The 20,372-nt window shown below is 58.4% G+C and overlaps 5 protein-coding genes across 6 annotated transcripts; 3 read left to right on the plus strand and 2 right to left on the minus strand.

The window, feature by feature from the left end:
* The first annotated feature begins 288 nt into the window (after positions 1–288).
* Positions 289–5,603, plus strand: FBXW9 (F-box and WD repeat domain containing 9). 2 transcript variants are annotated; one of them, XM_028088681.2, is made up of 10 exons: positions 289–754; positions 1,863–2,002; positions 2,080–2,208; positions 3,175–3,287; positions 3,374–3,465; positions 4,351–4,499; positions 4,583–4,696; positions 4,827–4,916; positions 5,012–5,077; positions 5,150–5,603. In XM_028088681.2, the coding sequence occupies exons 1-10, from the start codon at positions 346–348 to the stop codon at positions 5,222–5,224; spliced, it is 1,377 nt and encodes a 458-aa protein (XP_027944482.1). In that variant the 5' UTR covers positions 289–345; the 3' UTR covers positions 5,225–5,603. The 2 variants fall into 2 exon arrangements, with proteins under 2 accessions (XP_027944482.1, XP_087873268.1); XM_088017142.1 differs by having other exon boundaries at positions 4,351–4,696; positions 5,150–5,237.
* A 527-nt stretch (positions 5,604–6,130) lies between these two features.
* GNG14 (G protein subunit gamma 14) lies at positions 6,131–10,739 on the minus strand. Its single transcript, XM_028088815.2, has 4 exons — positions 10,642–10,739; positions 9,659–10,035; positions 6,396–6,488; positions 6,131–6,313 (listed from the first exon to the last, which is right to left on the minus strand). The coding sequence occupies exons 2-4, from the start codon at positions 9,779–9,781 to the stop codon at positions 6,188–6,190; spliced, it is 342 nt and encodes a 113-aa protein (XP_027944616.1). The 5' UTR covers positions 9,782–10,035; positions 10,642–10,739; the 3' UTR covers positions 6,131–6,187.
* Positions 10,421–14,190, plus strand: DHPS (deoxyhypusine synthase). Its single transcript, XM_028088813.2, has 9 exons — positions 10,421–10,722; positions 11,260–11,424; positions 11,667–11,788; positions 11,871–11,967; positions 12,049–12,135; positions 12,625–12,730; positions 12,807–12,910; positions 13,765–13,890; positions 13,975–14,190. Exons 1-9 carry the CDS (start codon positions 10,516–10,518, stop codon positions 14,068–14,070), a joined length of 1,110 nt encoding a protein of 369 aa, XP_027944614.2. The 5' UTR covers positions 10,421–10,515; the 3' UTR covers positions 14,071–14,190.
* WDR83 (WD repeat domain 83) lies at positions 14,076–18,172 on the minus strand. Its single transcript, XM_028088814.2, has 9 exons — positions 17,964–18,172; positions 17,766–17,886; positions 17,578–17,683; positions 17,059–17,107; positions 16,858–16,984; positions 15,851–15,918; positions 15,648–15,756; positions 15,455–15,569; positions 14,076–14,379 (listed from the first exon to the last, which is right to left on the minus strand). The coding sequence occupies exons 1-9, from the start codon at positions 18,064–18,066 to the stop codon at positions 14,230–14,232; spliced, it is 948 nt and encodes a 315-aa protein (XP_027944615.1). The 5' UTR covers positions 18,067–18,172; the 3' UTR covers positions 14,076–14,229.
* Positions 18,173–18,211: 39 nt separating this feature from the next.
* Positions 18,212–19,806, plus strand: WDR83OS (WD repeat domain 83 opposite strand). Its single transcript, XM_028088816.2, has 4 exons — positions 18,212–18,503; positions 18,621–18,726; positions 19,232–19,329; positions 19,425–19,806. The coding sequence occupies exons 1-4, from the start codon at positions 18,454–18,456 to the stop codon at positions 19,489–19,491; spliced, it is 321 nt and encodes a 106-aa protein (XP_027944617.1). The 5' UTR covers positions 18,212–18,453; the 3' UTR covers positions 19,492–19,806.
* Positions 19,807–20,372: the final 566 nt, after the last annotated feature.

Raw genomic sequence — 20,372 nt, forward strand, 5'->3', positions numbered from 1 at the left:
CTGTATGGTCCAGACTGCGAACTCCGAGGGACTGCATTTCTAAGCACCGTGTCACCTGTGAGAGGTGCCTTTGACAGAGCCGCGTCAAACCAGAGTCAGCTGCCTGTTTAACAAACGCTGTTAGAAGCAGTCTGCATTGTCTAGCCCAAGGCCGACGAAGCTGCACCACGGGAGCCCTCAAAACAGCGGGATTCCGGGATCCAGCCTGTTTCTCCACGTGCCGCTCGCTTCCGACCAGCGCTCAACGTCATCAAGCAGCGCCGGAAGTGCCTTCGCGCTGCCTAGGAGACGGGACGCGGGGCCCTCGGCTGACAGGGCCCGGCTGGCCGCGCCCACCCGGTCGCCATGGAGCTGCCCCCAGGGCCGCGCGACGATCCCCGCGCCTGGGAAGATGACTCGGACCCGGAGTCGGAGCCCGACCCGGACGCGCAGGCCGAGGCTTACGTGGCCCGCGTACTCAGTCCGCCGAAAGTCGGGCAGGCGCCCCCACGCGCCCCTCTGCTGTCCGCGCCCGTCGCATCCCCTGGCGCCCTGGAGCTGCGGGCGGCGTCCAAGGGTGCGCCCGTGGGGGTCCCGGGACTGCTGAGCCTTCCTCCGGAGCTGCTGCTTGAGATCTGCGCCTACCTAGACGCGCGCCTGGTGCTCCATGTCCTGCCGCGCGTGTGCCACACACTGCGCGACCTCGTGCGTGACCATGTCACCTGGAGGCTACGCGCGCAGCGCCGCGTACGCGCGCCCTACCCAGTGGTGGAAGGTGCGCGCGCCTGGGGGCTGGGGTCAGCTGCCCAGGTTAGGCTGGGGTGCTGTGAGCACAGCCGTGGAGCAGGCCTCCTGGTTGTCCTGGCTTGGGTGGAGGCTGAGGTAGTTAGCGGTGGTGCCAAAGCCCCTGACCTCTGGGTGCACCGTGAGCCAGACGCTGGGGGTCCTGGGGCTGTGGAAATCTGCCGTGGGGGGCTGGGGTCCCTGAACTCAGGATCCAACGAGCCTCAGGCTTGGGGTCTGGTGGTACCAACGGCCCTGACCCCTGGCTGGGGGTTGACACAGGGACTTGGAAGTCTTAGCTGTTGGAATCTCTTGGGGTTCGGGGTAGGCCAAGAATCCAACTGGTGATGCCAAAGCCCCTCGCCCTTACAGTCTTGACCTAGGTAGGGTTGGGGCAGGGACTAAAAGCCCAGAGCCTGCAACATTTGATCCCAAGCTACATCTTAGAGGTTAGGATCCCTGATGCCAGCAATCACAGATCGATCCTCAAGCCCAGGGTCTAGCCTCGTTTAGGGGCTGGTGGTAATTCCACCTGCCCCTGAGGTCATTGATCCCTGGGGGATAAGACAGCTTGGTGACCTTGAATTGATGGGGCTTTCCTGAACAGCTTGATAAACAGTTGCTTGAGCTCCATTAATACCACTGAATCTCTGCAAGCGTTTGAGTTCTGCATCTCGACAAAGTTCCCAAGTTTACAGACACCAATTTGGGAACACTTCCCTGGTTTGGTTAAGATCATGGAGGCAAAGCGTCCTAGTTCTGATGCACAGCCTGAGGGGTTGAGGCAGGACCTTAACATCCTGAGGCTACTATCCTCCACACTTGGGTTGGGGGTTGAGGCCTGCGAAGGTGGTCCCAAGGCTCCAGTTACCCCATTTTTGGAAACTGGGGTGAGTAGTCCTAGACCTGCTTGGAAGGTGGGTGGCCGGTGGTCCCAAAGCTAGATCCTGGGCCTTCTTGGGTGGGGTGAGGGATCCAGGTGGGGTTTTCTCCAAGTCGGGTGAAGGCTGGGCTTCCTGGAAGCCAGGGGTGGGCTTGGACAGCTGGTGTGGACGTCAGGATGCCTGCCCACTGGGGACCCTGCTCACGATGCCCCACAGAGGAGGACTTCGACTGGCCAACAGCCTGCATCGAGCTGGAGCAACACCTGTCGCGCTGGGCGGAGGATGGGCGCTGGGCTGAGTACTTCTGCTTGGCTGATGGGCACTTTGCTTCCATTGACTCGGTGCTGCTGCTCCAGGTGAGGTGGGGCTCGGTGGGGGACAGGCAGGGGTGGGCCAGGGTGACTCCGACACCACCACCTCACTCTCTTCTTAGGGTGGAGCGCTTTGTCTGTCAGGTTCCCGAGATCGCAATGTCAACCTGTGGGACCTGCGGCAGCTGGGGGTGGAGCCCAGCCAGGTTCTAGTCAAGGCCCTGGGCACTGAGAAGAACAGTACCCACAAGGTGAGGGGTTAGGAGGCCAGACAGGGGCACGAGGGGTGGGGCCTGGGTAGGGTGCCATGGTTAAGGGCATGAGTTTTGGCACCAGACATCATAGATTTAAATCTTGCTCTGCCATTGCTCGTGTGACACTGGGGTGAGATGTAGGACTTCTCTGGGCCTCTGTTTCTACTTGTGTCTAGGGCTCAGTTAGGATGAGGATGAATGAGATGAATATGCCGTAGAGCTTTGCTTAGGCTGGGATACACAGGAGGCACTCAAGACGCATCAGGTATACCTTGAGAGGCGTAGGGCAGGGCAGTTACGAGGCTGCCCATGGGGATCACAAAGCTCTGCGCATGGCTGTCAGCTCATGAGAGGCGGCCGTGCAGGAGCACCACCGCCAGTCATTGAGGTGGTCTAGGCAGGTGGTCAAGAGCCTGGTCTCGGAACTAGGCCACTGGGCTCAAATCCCCACTCTGCTACTCCCTGGCTGTGTGACCTTGGGCAAGGGACTCAACCTCTCTGTGCTCCAGTGTCCTCATTTGTAGCACGGACACAGTTACGCGGCACTCTCCTCAGAGAGTCTGGTGAGGAATGAGTTAGGCACCAGCCAGTGCTTTGTGCCTATTGGCTCCTGAGGCAGGGTTGTTTTTTTGTGCCCAGTTTTTTTGTTTCCCAGTGAAGAAACCAAGGGAGAGCCCTTCATTCGCTCACTCCATGGAGTGGAGGCCCCACTTTTAGTCACATTGTTAGGTGGCCTCAAACCACCACGGGTGCTGAGTCTGGCAGGGACTTGACTTGGGAATATCATTCTCTGTGGGCGTGCACGTCCTCAGCTCCTCGGCTCTGAAGTCAGACCCACCGACCTAAGTCCTGACCTCTACTTGGAGCGGACTTGCTCTGGGTTCTTGGGTCAGTCATCTCCCTCCTCCGACCCTCAATCTTGTTACCTCTGAAATGGGGATGACCACGGGGTCCGGTCTGCAGGGCTGGGTGTGGTCGCTGGCAGCGCTGGACCACCGCGTGTGCTCTGGTTCCTGGGACAGCACGGTGAAGCTCTGGGACATGGCGGCTGATGGGCAGCAGTTCGGCGAGATAAAGTGTGTGGGGTCCTGGGCGGGGAGGTGGGGCCGGGCTGGGTTCCCACCTAGTCACAGCCCGAGCCTTGGGGTCCATGTGTTCCCAGGGGCAAGGCGGCTGTGCTGTGCTTGTCCTACCGGCCTGACATCCTCGTGACTGGCACCTATGACAAGAAAGTGACCGTCTACGACCCCAGAGGTGGGCCGGGGGCCCTGGGAACCAGGTGGGGAGAGGAGAGCCGCCTGGGGTCTCCGGGGTCGTGCTGGGAAAGGAGACCCTTGGCCCTCACAGCCTGGCTGGGATGACAGTCACAACCAGATGGTGACCACTCCCAAGTGGCCCCTGCTGTGCTGGGACAAGGAAGGCAGCTTGAGGGGGATGTGGGTTGGGGGCAGAGGCACCCCCCCTCCATCTGGGGTGTCGGGGAGGATGGGAGGCCCTCTGGGCCTCAATACTGTGGGAGGTGGAGCAGCCCCTAGGACCCTGGCTCCCCCACTTCCTAGCTGTCAAGCTTGAAACCTCAGTCTCCCCCTCTGTGAAATCTGGATAATAACTCCAGCCCCACAGGGTTAATAGGAGAGAACAGTAAGAACCTTGGTGGATTAAATGTCAGTTGACGTAAAAAGCCTACGAAAACACTGCCCAGCACATAGGGCCTTTCCCGTTGTTTCTTTCTTTATTCATTCTTATTTTAATTGAAGGGCTGGGGGGGGTCTTTGCCCAGGTGGGGCCAGAGGCGGGTGGGGGGCTGGTGAGGGGGCAGCTTGGCTCTGACCTGCCTGCAGGTGGAAGCCTTTTCTGCTGGGACTTGCCGAGGTCTGCACTGTGCTGTACTGAGCGGACGGGATTGGGATGGGGGGATGGGAGGGCCAAGATCTGGGGGATGGGGGGATGGGAGGGCCAAGATCTGGGGGCGCTGGGTGGCCCAGGCCCAGCTGGGACAGGAGGGGAGAGGGACGGGATGGGGGTGGGCACAGCAGACCAAGGGTGGTGCCAAGTGGGATAGGTGCCGGGGTCCTCGTGTAGGCTGGGGGGCCCCCTGGGGGCTCTGACGTCTCCCTTCTTCCCGCATCACTCCTGAAGTTGGCCCGGCCCTGCTGAAGAGCCGGCGGCTGCACTCCAGTGCAGTGCTGGCGCTGCTGGCGGACGACCGGCACATCATCTCGGGCAGCGAGGACCACACGCTCGTGGTGTTCGACCGCCGGGCCAACAGCGTCCTGCAGCGCCTGCAGGTGGGCCCTCCCCGCGGGTCCAGAGGGACCGGGACGGTGGCTTGGCCTGGTCTGAGCTGCTCTGTCCTGTATCCCTCCCACAGCTGGACTCCTACCTGCTCTGCATGTCCTACCAGGAGCCCCAGCTCTGGGCTGGTGACAACCAGGGCCTGCTGCACGTCTTCGCCAACCGCAACGGCCGCTTCCAGCTTGTCCGGGTCCTCCAGGGAGCTTGCCCCTGCCCCACTGTCCCTGGGCCTCCTCCCTACCTCCTGACCCCCTGGGTGGCTGGCGGGCGGACCCTGGGCGAGCCCTTACCTGAGTGTCCCCTGTCCTTCCTTTCTGCAGTCTTTTGATGTGGGCCACAGGTCTCAGATCACAGGGATCAAACACTCGCTGGGGGCCTTGTACACCACGTCCACCGACAAGACCATCCGGGTGAGGCCCCGAGACAGGCCCCCTCCCTACCCTGGCCCCACCAGCTGGCGGTGCATATCTTGACCCTCGCCCTTTCGCCTGTTGTCCCTCACCAGGTGCACGTGCCCACGGATCCGCCGAAGACCATCTGCACCCGAAACCACAACAATGTGCTGAATGGGGTAAGGCCCTGCCCTATGCGCCCTGCCCAGCTGCCCAGAGCGCCCCTGACTACCTCTGCCCTGCCCTCCCAGATCTGCGCGGAGGGCAACCTGGTGGTCGCCGCTTCTGGGGGCCTATCTCTGGAGGTCTGGAGGCTGCAGGCCTGAGCGGGCAGACGCCGATGTGGAGGGGGATCTGCCGGCCCACAGGCTGGGCCATGGCCTCTGTTCTCGGGGGACCTTCCCCGCATGCTGGTGCTGCCTCTGCCCTGTCCCGAAGCCCTGAGGCACAAGGAGTCCGGGCCATGGTGAGCTGTGCCCCATGGGCTGTGCCCCGCACCAGGGAAGGTGAGCGTGGTGTTCAGGCCCACCCAGGGGACTGCTCCCCTCCCTGGAGCCCTGTTTTTGCTAGGATTTGGATACCCGCTTTCCCTTGAGAGCAAAGGAGAAATAAACCTGATGTACTGGTGTCCCCCGAGGGCCCTGCCTGTGCTTGCTTGGGACTGGGAGGTGTGTGGTGTGTGAGTCTGTGCGATGCTATTTTATATCGAGGTGCGAGTGTACCTGCTTGAGCGCAAGCCTTCCTGCACTCATGACCACGTGTGTGTGTGTCGCTGGGGAGGTGGGTCTGGCTGTGTGCGCTGTGACCGTAACCCTGTCTGTGTGTATCTGTGTGCTGCTGGACGTGCTGTGTGTGAGGAAGGAGGAGGCTCTTGAGGATGTGCACACGTTTGTATAATGGCACGTGTGTGTGTGTGTGTGTGTGTGTGTGTGTGTGTGTGTGTGTGAGAGAGAGAGAGAGAGAGAGAGACAGGAAGACATGTGTGATGCGTGCTGGCACGTAGACTGGGGCTCTGACCCTGGGTGTGTTTGTGCAGTGGGCAAGGGGATCTGCTAAGGCTACCCCACGGGGGTGGGGGAGGTGCGTGCTCATGCATCCGGGGGCGCAGGATGTGTGTGCTGCTGGGGCCAGGACCCTAGAGTTGGTGGGGGACGGGGGCGCTGCGCCAGGTGTGCGGGTGGCCCCAGTGCAGGCCCCCTCTGCCCCCACGGAAGCCTGGCCAAGCCACGTCCTGAGGATCCTTCACTTCATTTTTATTGAGGCCTTCTGGGCGGTCGGGGCCGTGGAGGTCACAGGATGGCGCAGGGCTTCTTCTCCTTGAAGGGGTTGGCAGCCGCTGGGATGCCCACAAGGAAGGGGTCGCTCTTGGCCTGCTCCGTGCAGAACTGCAGCAGGTCGGCAGCCGCCTTGGACACCTGCAGGCCAGCCTGGTCAGCCAGGCCCGGGCTGGCCACCTGCCCCCTCGCCCAGACACGCCCGTGCCACCCCGGCCCTTACCTTCACGCGCTCAATGCCCGCCTCCATCCGCAGCTGCTCCACGGCCCGGCGGGCCTGCCCGATGTCGCTGCCAGTGGCCCCCTTGCTGGACATCTGCAGGGAAGTGAGCAGGGTCACAGGCAGTGGGCTTCATTCCCGACCCCGAGCTGTATGGCTATCCGAGAGTCCCCTAATCACCTCCTGTGTGCCCCCTGGGGACTGTAGGAAGGGGGTGGCGGGCCCCCGACCCGTCAGGACCACATACTTCAGCTGAGGCCTCCGGCTGATGCCTGACCGCTCAGTCCTCCAGCAGCCGGGCCCTGGCTCCCTCCCCTGCCAGCCTGGCCTCTCCAGCCCCGCTCCGTTCCCTCCCCCACCCCTGCAGACACTTTGAAGCCAGGACACTCATGGAGTGAAATGTCACCAGCAGCAGCAGCTGCCTCAGCTGAGGGGGTCCCTGCCCCAGGGGGCCCAGTGGCTGCCCTGGTGTCACATGTCACCTTGGCTGGGCGAGCGGAGGGGCCCTGGCCTCTCACTGACCTGCTTGATCCTCTGCCAATGGCCCCCAACACTCCTCCTTTGCTGGCCTCTGCCCCCGACCACGTCCAGAGTGTATGGTACCTTGGCTCAGGGGCAGCCCTGCCTCTCCCCTCTGTCTACACTCACCACCCAGGATCTTACCCACAGATAACTCCGTCCACTTGCTTATGCTGATGGCTCTCTCCGTCCCCGTCCCTGAGCCTTCCCTGATTTCAGATCCACCTGAAGAGCCTCCTGCCTCCTCAGTCTGTCATCCTGGGATCTCAGGGGTCTCTTGCCTACCTCGGCCAAAGCTGGACTCAGGATTATCTTCCCCCAGACCTTCTACCCCCCAATTCACCACCGTCCACTCAAATTCCCTGGCCCAAATCTTCAACTCCTTCGATCCTCTCTTTCTGGTGTCCCCACGTCTGATCCTTTCTCAGGAGCCATCAGATCAACTTCAAATTAGGTTCTCAGTCTGGTCACTTCTCTCCATGTCTGTTGGCATGTCCCAGGTCCTGCTCCCATCTCTGCTGGCCTGGACTAGCGCAGGCGCCTCTGCCCTCGTCTTCCCTGCTCTGCCCTTCCCCACTGCCCCCATTCTCCTCAAGGCAGCCTGCGGGGTCTGGTAAAAAATAAATCACATTACAACATGGATAAACCTTGAGGACGTATGTTAAGTGAAATAAGCCAGTCACAAAATGACCGATAATCTACGATCCCGTTTATGTGAGGTCCCTAGGGGAGTCAAATCCAGAGACAAAGTAGATGGTGGGTGGCAGGGGCTGGGGGAGGGGGACGGGGAGCTAATGTTTAATGGGGACAGAGTTTCATTTTGGGATGATGAAAACATTTTAGAGACGGATGGTACAACAATGCGAATGTGCTTAATGCCATAGAACTGTATACTTTAAAATGATCATGGTAATAAGTTTTATGTTATATATGTTTTACCACAATAGAAAATGGGTGGGGTGCCTGACTGCTTCAGTCAGTGGAGCGTGCTTACTCTTGATCTCAGGGTTGTGAGTTGGAGCCCCACGTTGGGTGTAGAGATTAAAAATAAAAGGTTTTTTTTTAAAAATTGGGAAAAAAATCAGAGTCTCTCATTCCTTTTTAAAACTCTCTAATGGTTGGGACGCCTGGGTGATTCAGTCGATTAAGCGTCTGCCTTTGGCTCAGGTCATGACCCCAGGGTCCTGGGATCAAGTCCTGCGTCCGGCTCCTTGTTCAGCAGGGAGCCCTCTGCCTGCCGCTCCCTCTGCTTGTGCTCTCTCTCTTCGACAAATAAATAAAAAATCTTAAAACTCTCCAGTGGTTTCCCAGCCACTTAGAATACACCCATCTTCCTTACTACTGTCTGCTCTGGCACCTTTTCTACCTGCTCCGAATTCACTTTTTTTTTTTTTTAACAGATTTTATCTTTAAGTAATCTCTACACCCAACGTGGGGCTCAAACTCGCGACCCCGAGATCAAGGATCACAAGCATCACCGACTGAGCCAGCCGGGAGCCCCTGAATTCATTTATCCACCTCTTTCCCTCCTTCATTCCTCATGGATCACCCTGATGCCCTTGTGTGGGTTCATTCATCCATTCAGCATATTTGCTGAGATCACAGTATGTGATCACTGCACAGAGTTAGAGAAACAGCAGTGAAACCAGACAATCCTGCCCACCTGGAGCTGCCGTTCTCATCAGGGAGGGACAGGCAACAGCAAACAAAATGTATTAAGTGCTTTGAGAGACAATGACAAGCAAGGTAAGGGTGGAATCGGGTGGTCAGAGCAGGCCTCTTGGACGAGGTAATATTTAGACAGAGACTCAGGAGAAGAAGCTGGAGAAGAGGGTATTTCAGGCAGTGGGAGCAGTGGGTGCATCGTCCCGTGGTCAGGGAATGAGCTTGGTGAGTTCTAGCACAGTGAGGAGGCTGGTGTAACCGGAGAGGAGGAAGTGAGGGCAAGTGGTGGGACAGGACAGGGAAGTGAGCAGGCACCTTCGCAGGCCGCGGTGAACACCCCGGATTTTACTCCTAGGGAGAAGCCACTGTAAGAGAGTTTGAGAAAGGAATGATTTGTCTGGCTTCTGTTTCATGAGCTCTCTGGCCACAGACGGGAGATGGACTGGAGGGAAGGGTAGCCCAGCGTGGAGGCTGTGAGAATGGAGAGAAGCACCTGGATACAAATACCCAATCATGATGTTGTACACCTGAAACTAATATATGTCAAATTCTATCAATAAAAAAAGGCACCTGGATTTGGGACCTATTTTGTGCGTAGAACTTGTTAGAGGTGCTGAGGGATGGGTGTGGGTGTGAGAGAACGGGAGACGTCAAGCTCAATTCTCCAGTGTTGAGCCTACTAGGTGCACCGAGGGCTTATTTGCTGAGCGGAGGGCTCTTTGATGAGATGTGGAAGACCGCAGGGAGATCAGGATTAGGAGGAGTGGGAACTGAGGTGGTGAGCTTGAGATCCAAGTGGGGACCGTCAAAGATGTCAAGGAGAATGTTCTCTTCCTCCAATCAAGTGGGCTAATCTCTGGCCTCAGGACCTTTGCACTGGCAGTTCTCTTTCCCAATGGTGGGGAATGGCCTCCCCAAATATTCACATATGGGGCCTTTCTTGGCTTTCTGGCCTTGGCTCAAATGTCCCCTCCTTGGTGTCCTTCCCCAACCACCTGTCCCTGCAAATAAGGCCACCTCCCCCTCCATCCACCCCTATCTCAAAGACACATCATCATTTTTGAATCTTCAAGAGCACTTACCACTATCGTTGTCAGCTTTCTAGCTCCCCAAACTGTGGACTCCAGGAGGGCAGGGTCTGCATCTCCTTCACCGATAAATCTGAAGCGCCAAACACAGAGCCCTACGTACAGTATAGACTCCATAAACTGTAGAATGCCTGGTTAAAAGATTCCCCCCGGACCAGACCCTGTGCAGGGCTAGGAGGGCTCATGAGATACAGACCCCACCTTCGAGGGTCTCACAGTCTTGCTGGAGGGAAAGAGAGGTCAGCCTTGGATCCCAGAGGAGGTCCCTTACCCAGAGGAAGGTCAGGGAAGGCTTCCCAGAAGAAGTGACAGCTGCAACAGCCCGGGGAAGACCAGAGGGTTACGCAGCATGTGGAGGAGGCTCTGGAGACCTGCGAGGTACGGACAGCGATCACTAAACCATTTGACGAGAGACGCTCAGGGGCAGAACCTATCTGACATTTCCTGATGACTCGAATCCTATCCAAGGACGACGTTTAAGAAGCCATCCTCCTTCCCCAAAGGGACAGAAACGAATAGGAAAGCGCCGCGCAACGCGGTGGGTCTCCAGCAGGCGGCAGTGAAAGTAGGACTCTTCATTCATCTCAGGCTTGTCAAAACGAGAAACAGGGAATAACGGCTCCTCGCGGCTTCCGTAATACGGGACGCACGCGCAAGTTTGAACGCGCCCTGGATCATGGGACTCAAAGAGGGTCATGTGACTAAGCAACTTCCCGTCCCCTTCTGCAGGTTTTCCCGAGCCCTACTTCCCGCACTGTCGTACAGAAGCGCGTGCCGAGGCTTAGTGCGTTTGGAGGCCCCTGGAGGCCTGGCCCGGGGCGGCTGTGATCTGGGAGTGCGGCCGCTGGAACATGGAGGGTCCTCCGGAGGGGAAGGCACCCGCGGCGGCGCTGGCCGCTGTGCTGAAGCACAGCTCGGCGCTGCCCTCCGAGAGCTCCCAAGTCCGAGGCTACGACTTCAACCGCGGCGTGGATTACCGTGCGCTACTGGAGGCCTTCGGCACCACCGGCTTCCAGGCCACCAACTTCGGGCGCGCAGTGCAGCAAGTCAACGCCATGGTGAAGCCCGGGGCGGAACTTCCTGGATTGAGGGGGTGTGGCCTAGAGTAGCGGCAATGCAGTACTTGGAGGGGGCGGGGCTCCCTTGAGTAGGCGGTGTGTCCTGTGTTGGTGGAGGGGTGTAGGGGCGGTCCAGTAGGTGGAGAGAGGCAGGGCCCGTTCTGGGCGGCGGTTTCTGTGCTGGGGAGAGGACGTCGTCCCCTCATCCCCAAAACATCCTACCATCAGAATGAAGTTGGGACTGATTCTAGATAGGAGACGGGTCGTAGGTAACGAGTGAAAGTGTTCAGAACGGTGCGGTTGAGGAACCTAAGTCAGGCTCGGATGGGGAAGGGGACCGGGCCTGCAAAAGTCGTGCTCTGCGATTCCTTGGAAAGGGGCTAAAACCTGAGCGTGTGCCCCTGAGATTTGGGCTGTGGATGGGGCAGAGCCTGCACAGGGGGGCGTTCGTTCCCTGGCCCCATGTATTCCAGGTAGAAGTGGTAGATGCTAGGGCTTGGGGGCCAGAGGGTAACTTGACCCTGCCCTTACACCTAGATAGAGAAGAAACTAGAGCCGCTGTCGCAGGACGAAGACCACCATGCAGACCTGACCAAGAGCCGCCGCCCACTTACTGGCTGCACCATCTTTCTGGGCTACACATCCAATCTCATCAGTTCAGGCATCCGTGAGACCATCCGTTACCTCGTGCAGCACAACATGGTGGGGACCTGGTGGGGTTGTGGCCTTGGCCTCTCTAGGTCTTATGGGGGCAATAAAATTATTGGTCATTAAATGACATAGGGAGACAGGGTCAGTTTTAAGCAGAGGGACACGATCTTACTTTTGTTGTGCAGTAGAGCTTTCCCCAAGGGTCACTGGGTTAGTGTTGGGAGTTAGGAGCCCTACCTGGGATGAGGGCAGGGCCCTTTTTCTGGGCCAATCTCACTGACTTGTGGCTGCAGGTGGACGTCTTAGTGACCACGGCTGGCGGTGTGGAGGAAGATTTTATCAAGTGCCTGGCACCCACGTACCTGGGCGATTTCAGTCTCAGGGGGAAGGAGCTACGTGAGAACGGGATCAACAGGTTGGGGGCCCTGAGTGGTGCCGGGCAAGGGAGCTGGGCGGAGGGTCCTGGGGCCCGATGCCCACATGCCTCATTTTCACAGGATTGGAAACTTACTGGTGCCCAATGACAATTACTGCAAGTTTGAGGACTGGTTGATGCCCATTCTGGACCAGATGGTGCTGGAGCAGAACACGGAGGTGGGGCAGGAGCGACCTGGGGGCCGGCGTGGTAGGAGTCAGGGGGGGCACTGCAGGCTGAAGTCAAATGTTTCCTCCTAGGGTGTGAAGTGGACACCTTCTAAGATGATTGCCCGCCTGGGCAAGGAGATCAACAACCCAGAATCAGTGTATTACTGGGCCCAGAAGGTGAGGGGCTGGGTGGGGCACAGATACCAGGCCTTGGCACATATTAGCTTGTTTCACCTTCATCGCTACCTGGAGAACCAATTCATCATTTCCACTCTTAGGTGAGGAACCGGACACAGAGGTTAGGTAGTTTGAGGCTGCGCAGCCACTGAGTGTGATCTTGGTACCCCGGCTCTACTCCTGGACCACCTGGGATCAGTTGCGGGGGGGTGCCATGGGTCCCATGCACCTCCCACGCGGAGGTCCAGCAGTCAAGAGTAGTGAGAGCTACACGATCCTTTGTGTTCTGTCTGGTTTCATCACATATGCTTCTTCATCTGTGGGGGAGGTGCTGTTGCTGTCTCCATTTTACAGTTGAGGAAACTGAGTCCCAGACAACTTAAGCACTCTGCCCAGAATCAGGCAGAGGAGGGGATGCCACTGGGATGGGGACCAGCCTGCCCTCACTGGGCCCTGAGCTCCAGTCGCTCTTGTCTTGCTGTTCCCCAGAACCACATCCCTGTGTTGAGCCCAGCGCTCACTGATGGCTCCCTGGGCGACATGATCTTCTTCCATTCCTACAAGAACCCCGGCCTGGTCCTGGACATCGTCGAGGGTGAGGTGCTGGGGCCACAGAGCAGGGGAGGAGGGCTGGCTGGGTCCGTAGCCTAACCCCAGCACTCTTCTCCCAGACCTGCGGCTCATCAACACACAGGCCATCTTTGCCAAGAGCACTGGGATGATCATCCTGGGCGGGGGTTTGGTCAAGCATCATATTGCCAACGCCAACCTCATGGTGAGTGGGGACAGAGTACCCGGTCCCTAGTGAGGGTGGTATGTGGGCTTGCCATGCAGACATACCTGTGCACTAGGCCTATGCCATGTGCCAGGGAGACAGCTGTGGATTAGACAGGCAGGGATCCCTGTCCTCCTAGACTGATGTTCTAGTCCGGGAGACAGGCAGCGAACAAGTGACATGTAGGTCACGTGGCAGTTAACCGCTGTGGGAAAAAATGAGGGTCGACATGACGGCAAGAGAAACAAGGTTCTGGGAAAGACAGCCGGTGAGCAGAGAAAACGGCCAGTGGGCAAAAGCTCTGAGGTGCCTGAATTAAGTCCAGGGACAGTTAGCAGGCCGGTGAAGGGGAGCGGGAGGTGAACCAGCAGCCAGAGCCAGGCCTCCAGGGCGGCCACTTGCGTGCTTACAGGCGCCCTCTGTGAACAAGTGGCTGGTCCGGGAGGAATGATGGGGCCAGGACCAGGGTGGGAGTCGTCTTCGTATGTGGTGGCAGCCCTTGCTGAACAGCTGTGGGACAGTTGTCGCTCCCTAGTAGGTGGGTTTGGGGCAGCTCTGCCCATCAACCCTACCAACCCCCAACCTCGCACTCTGCTCACGCACTGATGTGGGGCCCTTCCTGTGGAGTGAGGGGCCACTATGGGCTTCCAGCATGCAGGACACAGCCCTCAGCCTCTGCAGAGGTTAGGTAGTTTGAGGCTGCGCAGCCACTGAGTGTGATCTTGGTACCCCGGCTCTACTTCCTGGACCACCTGGGATCAGTTGGGGGGGGTGCCATGGGTCCCATGCAGCCCCCGCCCTACCCCCCCATGTGCCGCGACTGGCTGACCAGCTCACCCTGCCCCTCCCCACAGCGGAACGGGGCCGACTACTCTGTCTACATCAACACGGCCCAGGAGTTCGATGGCTCGGACTCTGGCGCCAGGCCGGACGAGGCAGTGTCTTGGGGCAAGATCCGGGCGGACGCCCAACCTGTCAAGGTGAGGGCCGGTCAGCTGGCTGGGGCGCGGAGTCTCCCAGAGTGCAGCCACGGGCCTTGTGGCTCACCCAGGTCCCCTCTGCAGGTCTACGCCGATGCCTCCCTGGTCTTCCCCCTGCTTGTGGCTGAAACCTTTGCCCAGAAGAGAGATGCCTTTGTGCCTGAGAAGAATGACGACTGAGTGGCTATGGTTCCAGGGAAGTTCCCCCTCGCCTCTATTTATTAGCTTGTACACCCAACCCCTCCGTCCCTCCTCGATCAGCCTCGTGTCTAGAATAAATGGTCTCTGTGATCCTTCTGAGTCTGTGTCCGTGTCCTTGGTGGCAGTGGGTCCCCACCTTCAGCTGGTGCCACCCTCAGCCTCAAAAGCCTCTTCCCGCCAGCACTGGACGCTGCCCCCCATGGCGGTCAGCAGGCAGGGCTCTGTGGGGTGGTAGGCCAGTGACTGCACCACGCCAGGACCCACGGGCAGGGCCAGTGCCAGGGCACCCTGTGGAGGGAAGGGGCGGGGAGTGGGTATCCGTGCGTCCCTCTCTCTTGACCTTCAGCCACCCGCCTCTAATGGCTTCCCAGGCACTGCAAACCTCAGCTGCCCCAAAATGAATCCCTGAGTTGCTCCATCCTTTGGAGCATGTGTGGCTCAGGCCAAGCATCTCGGGAGTCTTCCTCTTTCACGCTTCCCACCCCGTTTATCTATCGGCAAGCGCTCCTGGCCCGGCCTTCGGACCACGTCCGGATCTGCATTCACAGCCACCACACTGCTCCGATCATGTCCCGTCCGTTCCTGGCTTCTCCACCCTGCCGCTGTCCAGGCTCCAGGGGCCCACTGGGCAGCCTCTGTGCTCACTTCCTGCATGAGCTTGCAGTCACCACTCAACACATTCGGTCCTTCAAGCCTGCCCCCGATTGCTCTTCCCACTTCAAAAATGTCCCTCCATGCACTGCCCCCTTCAGGGTGACTTTCAGTCTGACAGACTCTAGAGAAGTAGGTAGAACACTGGCACATTCTTAGTTGCCAGAGAAAGCTGGGCCCTCAAGTCTCCAGGGCCCCCCAGTTTCCTCCATCCTCTTAGGGGCATTACTTTCCCTGGCCAAGCCCCAGCCCTGACCCCATGAGGCCAGACTGATGGTCTGTTCCCAGCCTGACCTCCCCACCAGGCCGAGACACAGCAGGACAGGGCTCACAGGGTTTGGGACCAGAAACCATGGGGATGCTCAGAGGTAGCTCAGGGTTTCTGAACTACCGCCCCATCTCAGCTGGGGTCAGATGCGGCTGTCGGCCCCGCTCCCCCCAGGGTCAGTCCCTAGGTCGGCTGGGCTTGCTTAGTCTGACCCTATCGCTGCTGCCATCCCACAGTCCTTCCGTCTCCTGACCCAAGTGTGCCACACCTCCAAGCCTTAGCACACACTGTTCCCTTTGCCAGGAATGCCCTTCCTGCTTTGTCTTCTCACTCACTCCTCCAAGCCCCCAGCTCTAATAGCATTCCCTTGTGCAGGTGTGGGAGTTGCGAGGGAGTTGCCTGAGAGCAGGCAGCCTGGTAAGGAGTCGGGGTGAGGAGGCTCACCTCCACCAGGTCCCAGAAGTACACCTTCCCGTCCTCGGAGCAGCTGACCACGTGTGTGTCACGCTCGCTCAGGCAGCAGTCCAGCTTGTACTCCTGGTTCTTATGGCCTGAGTACCTGGGGCGGGGGGTGGGGTCAGGAGGGCTTGGGTCCTAGCAGGGGTGGGGTGGGGGGCCCAGCACCCCGAGGACTCACTCGCCCAGCAGCTCCCCTGTGTCCTTGTCTAGAAGCCGCAACGTGGAGTCCAGGCTGGACACCAGGGTGCACTGCCCGTCCTGGCTGAAGCAGGTACAAGTGATGGGGTCTGGGGGGTGGGGAGGGGTGCAGGTGGGTGAGGCTGGGGCCCCCTTTCCTGCCCCCCCCCCGCCCTGTCTGCCCCACAGCCCTGGCACACTCACTGCCCACGTAGTCTGAGAAGAGTTGCCCCATCCTCAGGTCATAGCGCCTCACCCGGCCGTCCACGGAGCTGCAAGAGGATGGATCCAGCTGAAGCAACACCTGGGGCCAGGAGGTCCATGGCTCCAGTCCCTGTACTCTCCCTGACCCTGCCAGGACCCTGGGTGGGGGGTGGGGAGGGAGGCTGGGCTTGCCCTTCCTGTGCACCCTTCGCTGTCATGCTCACTCTCACAGCTAGCCACGGAAAATAAACAACGAAATGAATTTTTGAGTGGAATTCCAAGGCACTGGCTTTGAGACTTACACCCAGGGCCAATCAGGACCTACTCCATCGGTTTCTGATATGCACTGAGCATCCTCTCTGGGCTAGTCCTTGGGACACAGCTGCAACAAAGCCGGGAGCACTTTCTGCCATCACAGAGCCTTGCTGCTGAGTGTAATCTAGGAAGGCCTCCCCGAGGAGGTGGCCTCTAAACTAGGACTTGAAGGATAAGGAGACAAACGTGTGGTCCAGGAGATGTGTGGGAAGGGACCAGCCACTAGGCTGGGAAGCCCAAACTTACTCGCCCCCCGCCCCCGCCCCACCATGGTGGGAACGGCACTCCTTTGGGTTGTGGCAATAAATGGGCAGCCCTGCTTGGGAATTTTCATTGTTTGCCTCTTACAATAGAATATCAACCTGACGTGGGCAGAGATTTTTCCCTATCTCATTAACTGCTGTATGTTCACTGACTAAAAAAGGGGTATGCAAGAGAGCTCAAAAACACTGAGTAAGTAGAAAGGGAGTCCAGGTAGAGAAAGAGCAATTGCAAAGATCCTGAGGTGAGAGCATCTTGGCATAGTAAAAAAAAAAATGAGACCTGGAATGAATAAAACCTAAAAGATCAGCAGAGAGCACTGTGCAGGGCCTTGTAAGCTGAGGTGAGAAGAGTAGATTTTAATCTAAGTAGCGAGGCAGTGGTGATCCCCAGTGGCACCAGGGGAGGGGTGAGGTCCCGGCTCCACTCACCCTGCCAGGACCTCATGGTCTGACACCTTCACACTGGATATGCCATCCCTGGCTTCGTCTAGCGTCTGCACTGGCTCAGGCCTCCGCGATCGGCAGTCCCAGCAGCGTATGCTGGAATCGATAGAGCCTGTAAGGGCCAGCATGAAGGTGAGGTCGGGTTTGGGCTGCAGGGGCAGTACCCTGCCTAGGCCCCAGACTCACCAGACAGGATGACTGTGGCCTCTTCATTAAACTGGACCGTGTTCACCTTCTGAGAAACAGGGATTGCCACTCAGAGGAGGCTGGACTTTGGAGGACTGGGATAAAGGCAGGGTTCCAGATGCAGGTTAAAGCAAGGGCAAAGGAGGGGTGACTGGGTGGCTCATTCGGTTAAGTGTCTGCCTTCAGCTCAGATCATGATCCCAGAGTCCTGGGATCCGGCCCCACATAGGGAATCCCCGCTCAGCAGGGAGCCTGCTTCTCCCTCTCCCTCTGCCCGCCCCCACTTCTCTCTCTCTCTCTAATAAATAAATAAAACTTAAAAAAAAAAAAAAAAGAAAAGCAAAGGCTAGGGATAGAGGAGGTGAAAGGTTTTGGGGAAATTGCATGCTGGGCCGTGGGGAAAGGATCCTTGCTCTGTGATGCGTAGGGGTGGAAGGGTTTCCTGTCACCACCTACACGATAATGCGGGTCCTCTCCTCCACCCACGCTGTAATGAGGCCTCTTCTTGTTTGTACTCACCCCCGCATGGCCCCGGAATTTGCGAACGACCTGTCCCGATGCCACATCCCACAGCACCACCGCCTTGTCCCCGCCGCCGGAACACAGGCTGCTGTTGTCAAAGGAGCTGGAGGGCAGAGGAGGCAAGATCAGTGTTGACCTCAGATCCCGATCTCTGCACCCGTATCTCGGCTTGGCCCCCGGCTCACCCGGCCGCGTCCAGCACCTCGTAGCCGTGACCACTGTAAGTCCGCAGTAGCGTCCCTCGCAAAGGATTCCACAGCTTCAGGGTCTTGTCGCTGCCACACGTCAGACAGTAATTGCCATCCACTGGGGAACATCAGGAAGGGATTATAGGGCTTCGGACCTCAAAAGATAGGAGAACCTGGAATGAAGAGGGAGCTCACCATTAAATCGTACAGCTCGCACTGCCCCCTGCCCGCAGTCCAGCGTCTTCACCCGTTTTTGCGGCAGCTCCGGGCCCCGTGGTTTCGGCTCAGGGAAAGCCATTTGCTTCGGGACCCCTTCCTCGCCGCCTGACACGGGTTTGCACAGAAGACTCCGAACCCTCGGAACCCACGCTTGGATGTAACCGTATTGTCTTCCGTAGTCGACTTCCTATTACTCACTTCCGGTTCAAATGTTCGGCTTTTTTCGGGACAGTGCTGGGAATACTGAAACCTGACTCCAGCTTCTAGGTTTCTTTCCCTACTTCTTGTTTTCAAGGAACATTTTTGGTCTCTTCTAATTCTCTGTCCCCTGGCTGGGAGGAGTCCTGGCCCCCGCCGCTGGGAACGGAAGCTCGAAGCCTGTGGGTGCCACTCTAAAAGCCACCCTCCGTTTCCGCGCCGGAAGCTGCAACTCCCGTAGCGGAAGAGGCTCGACCTCCGACCCGCCATGTCCACCAACAATATGTCGGACCCACGAAGGCCAAACAAAGTGCTGAGGTGAGGACCCCAACGTCACGGGAACAGGGCTCGGGTTGTGGGGCGAGGCCCAGGGAAGCGCTTGTCCATTTCGGGGGGCGGGACTTTGAGTGCCTCTGACCCTTGAGCCTGCCGCAGGTACAAGCCCCCGCCGAGCGAGTGTAACCCGGCCTTGGACGACCCGACGCCGGACTACATGAACCTCCTCGGCATGATCTTCAGCATGTGCGGTCTCATGCTCAAGGTGGGCGGCGCTGAGTTTCCTTTGGCGTAGGCTCCGCCTGATAGCGAAGCGGGTGGGGGGAGCCGATTCGGAATGAGGCGGGGCTGACGCTGAGGGGGCGGGGCGTGGGCCTGGCCGGGGGCGGGGCTGCGGTGTTGCCCGGCCGCGAAAGCCAGAGCCAGGAGGGAAGCCAGGGGTCCGGGTGGGTACATGGGAAGTCGGTCTGAAGGAGGGGACTCGTGGAGAAAGGATGGGGTTCTTAGCATCACGAGCTATGTCAAAGGCCAGTCTTCTTAGGCCTGAGAGTATGTGGTGCGGTCAGAGACGCAGGCCAAGAGAGTACGACGAGAAACTGGGTACCTGGAATAGGCTAGGGGGAATGGGACGGAGGGATTCTTGGGGATAAGGTGCAAGCTGCGTCGGGTGGAATCAGTGGGTTGGAACCCGTGCCTGGGAATGCCCCTATGGGGGTTCATTGGTGTGCCTGTCACTGACCAAATACCCCCATTCACCTGCCTTTCCCCAGCTGAAGTGGTGCGCTTGGGTGGCTGTCTACTGCTCCTTCATCAGCTTTGCCAACTCCCGGAGCTCTGAGGACACTAAACAGATGATGAGTAGCTTCATGTGAGTCTAGGCCTAGAGAAGGAGGACTCCTGAGTAAGTGGGAGAGGGGGACCCAAGCCTACCCATCCTGGACTGACACTTCTCTCCCGTCTCAGGCTGTCCATCTCTGCCGTGGTGATGTCGTATCTGCAGAACCCTCAGCCCATGACGCCCCCCTGGTGATGTCATCCTAGGACTACTCTGTACACCTTCCCCCAGGCCTGGCCCCTGGCTGTTCAGCCTCTGCCCTCAGCTGCTGTCCTGGGCTTCCCTGAATGAGGTAGTCTCAGGACTCACAGCTGGATGGAGGGAACCTGACCCTTTACCTGGGATTCCACTTCTGCTGGGCAGAGGGGAATACCCTAGGCCTACCCCTCCTGCCTGCCTTTCCCACCCTGCCTGCTGCTGGGGGAGATGCTGTCCATGTTTCTACCTGTATCCACTCGTTTTTTTGTTGAAACCAGTTAATTATTAATAAAGTTTTGCATTCTGGCTGTTCTTTGGGACCCCTCTCCTGTGCATTGCGGATGCTCTTCCTATTGGGGGAAGGGCTCCAGATCCTCCACTCAGGCCTTTGTTGGGGCTCTAGCCTGGAGCCTTCTGGTCGTTCACTTGCTTATTGCACAAGCCTTGTGACTTAAGTCAGTTCACTTGCTTATTTCATAAGCCTTGTGACTTAAGTCAGCTGCCAGAGGCAGGACAGTGATCCCTGTCCTCTGGCAACTCAGCAGATGGGTTCTGCTGACCTGAGGAATGTGGGTTTTCATTTTCTTTTTTTTAAAGATTTTATTTATTTATTTGACAGAGAGAGAGCACAACTAGGCAGAACGACAGGCAGAGGGAGAGGGAGAAGGAGGCCCCCCGAGGAGCAGGGAGCCTGATGCGGGGCTCGATCCCAGGACCCTGGGATCATGACCTGAGCCAAAGGCAGCCGCTTAACCGACTGAGCCACCCAGGCGTCCTGGGTTTTCATTTTCTTATCCGACAATTCGGGTAGTATCAGTGAGCTCGATGGACTAATAGGGATTGGGAAAAGCATGAAACACTGAGTCCTCCTCCACCTG

The sequence above is a fragment of the Eumetopias jubatus genome, unplaced genomic scaffold, assembly GCF_037043125.1.
Source record: "Eumetopias jubatus isolate StellerSeaLion01/CBP00866 unplaced genomic scaffold, mEumJub1_p1.0 scaffold_1, whole genome shotgun sequence".
Taxonomy (NCBI): domain Eukaryota; kingdom Metazoa; phylum Chordata; class Mammalia; order Carnivora; family Otariidae; genus Eumetopias; species Eumetopias jubatus.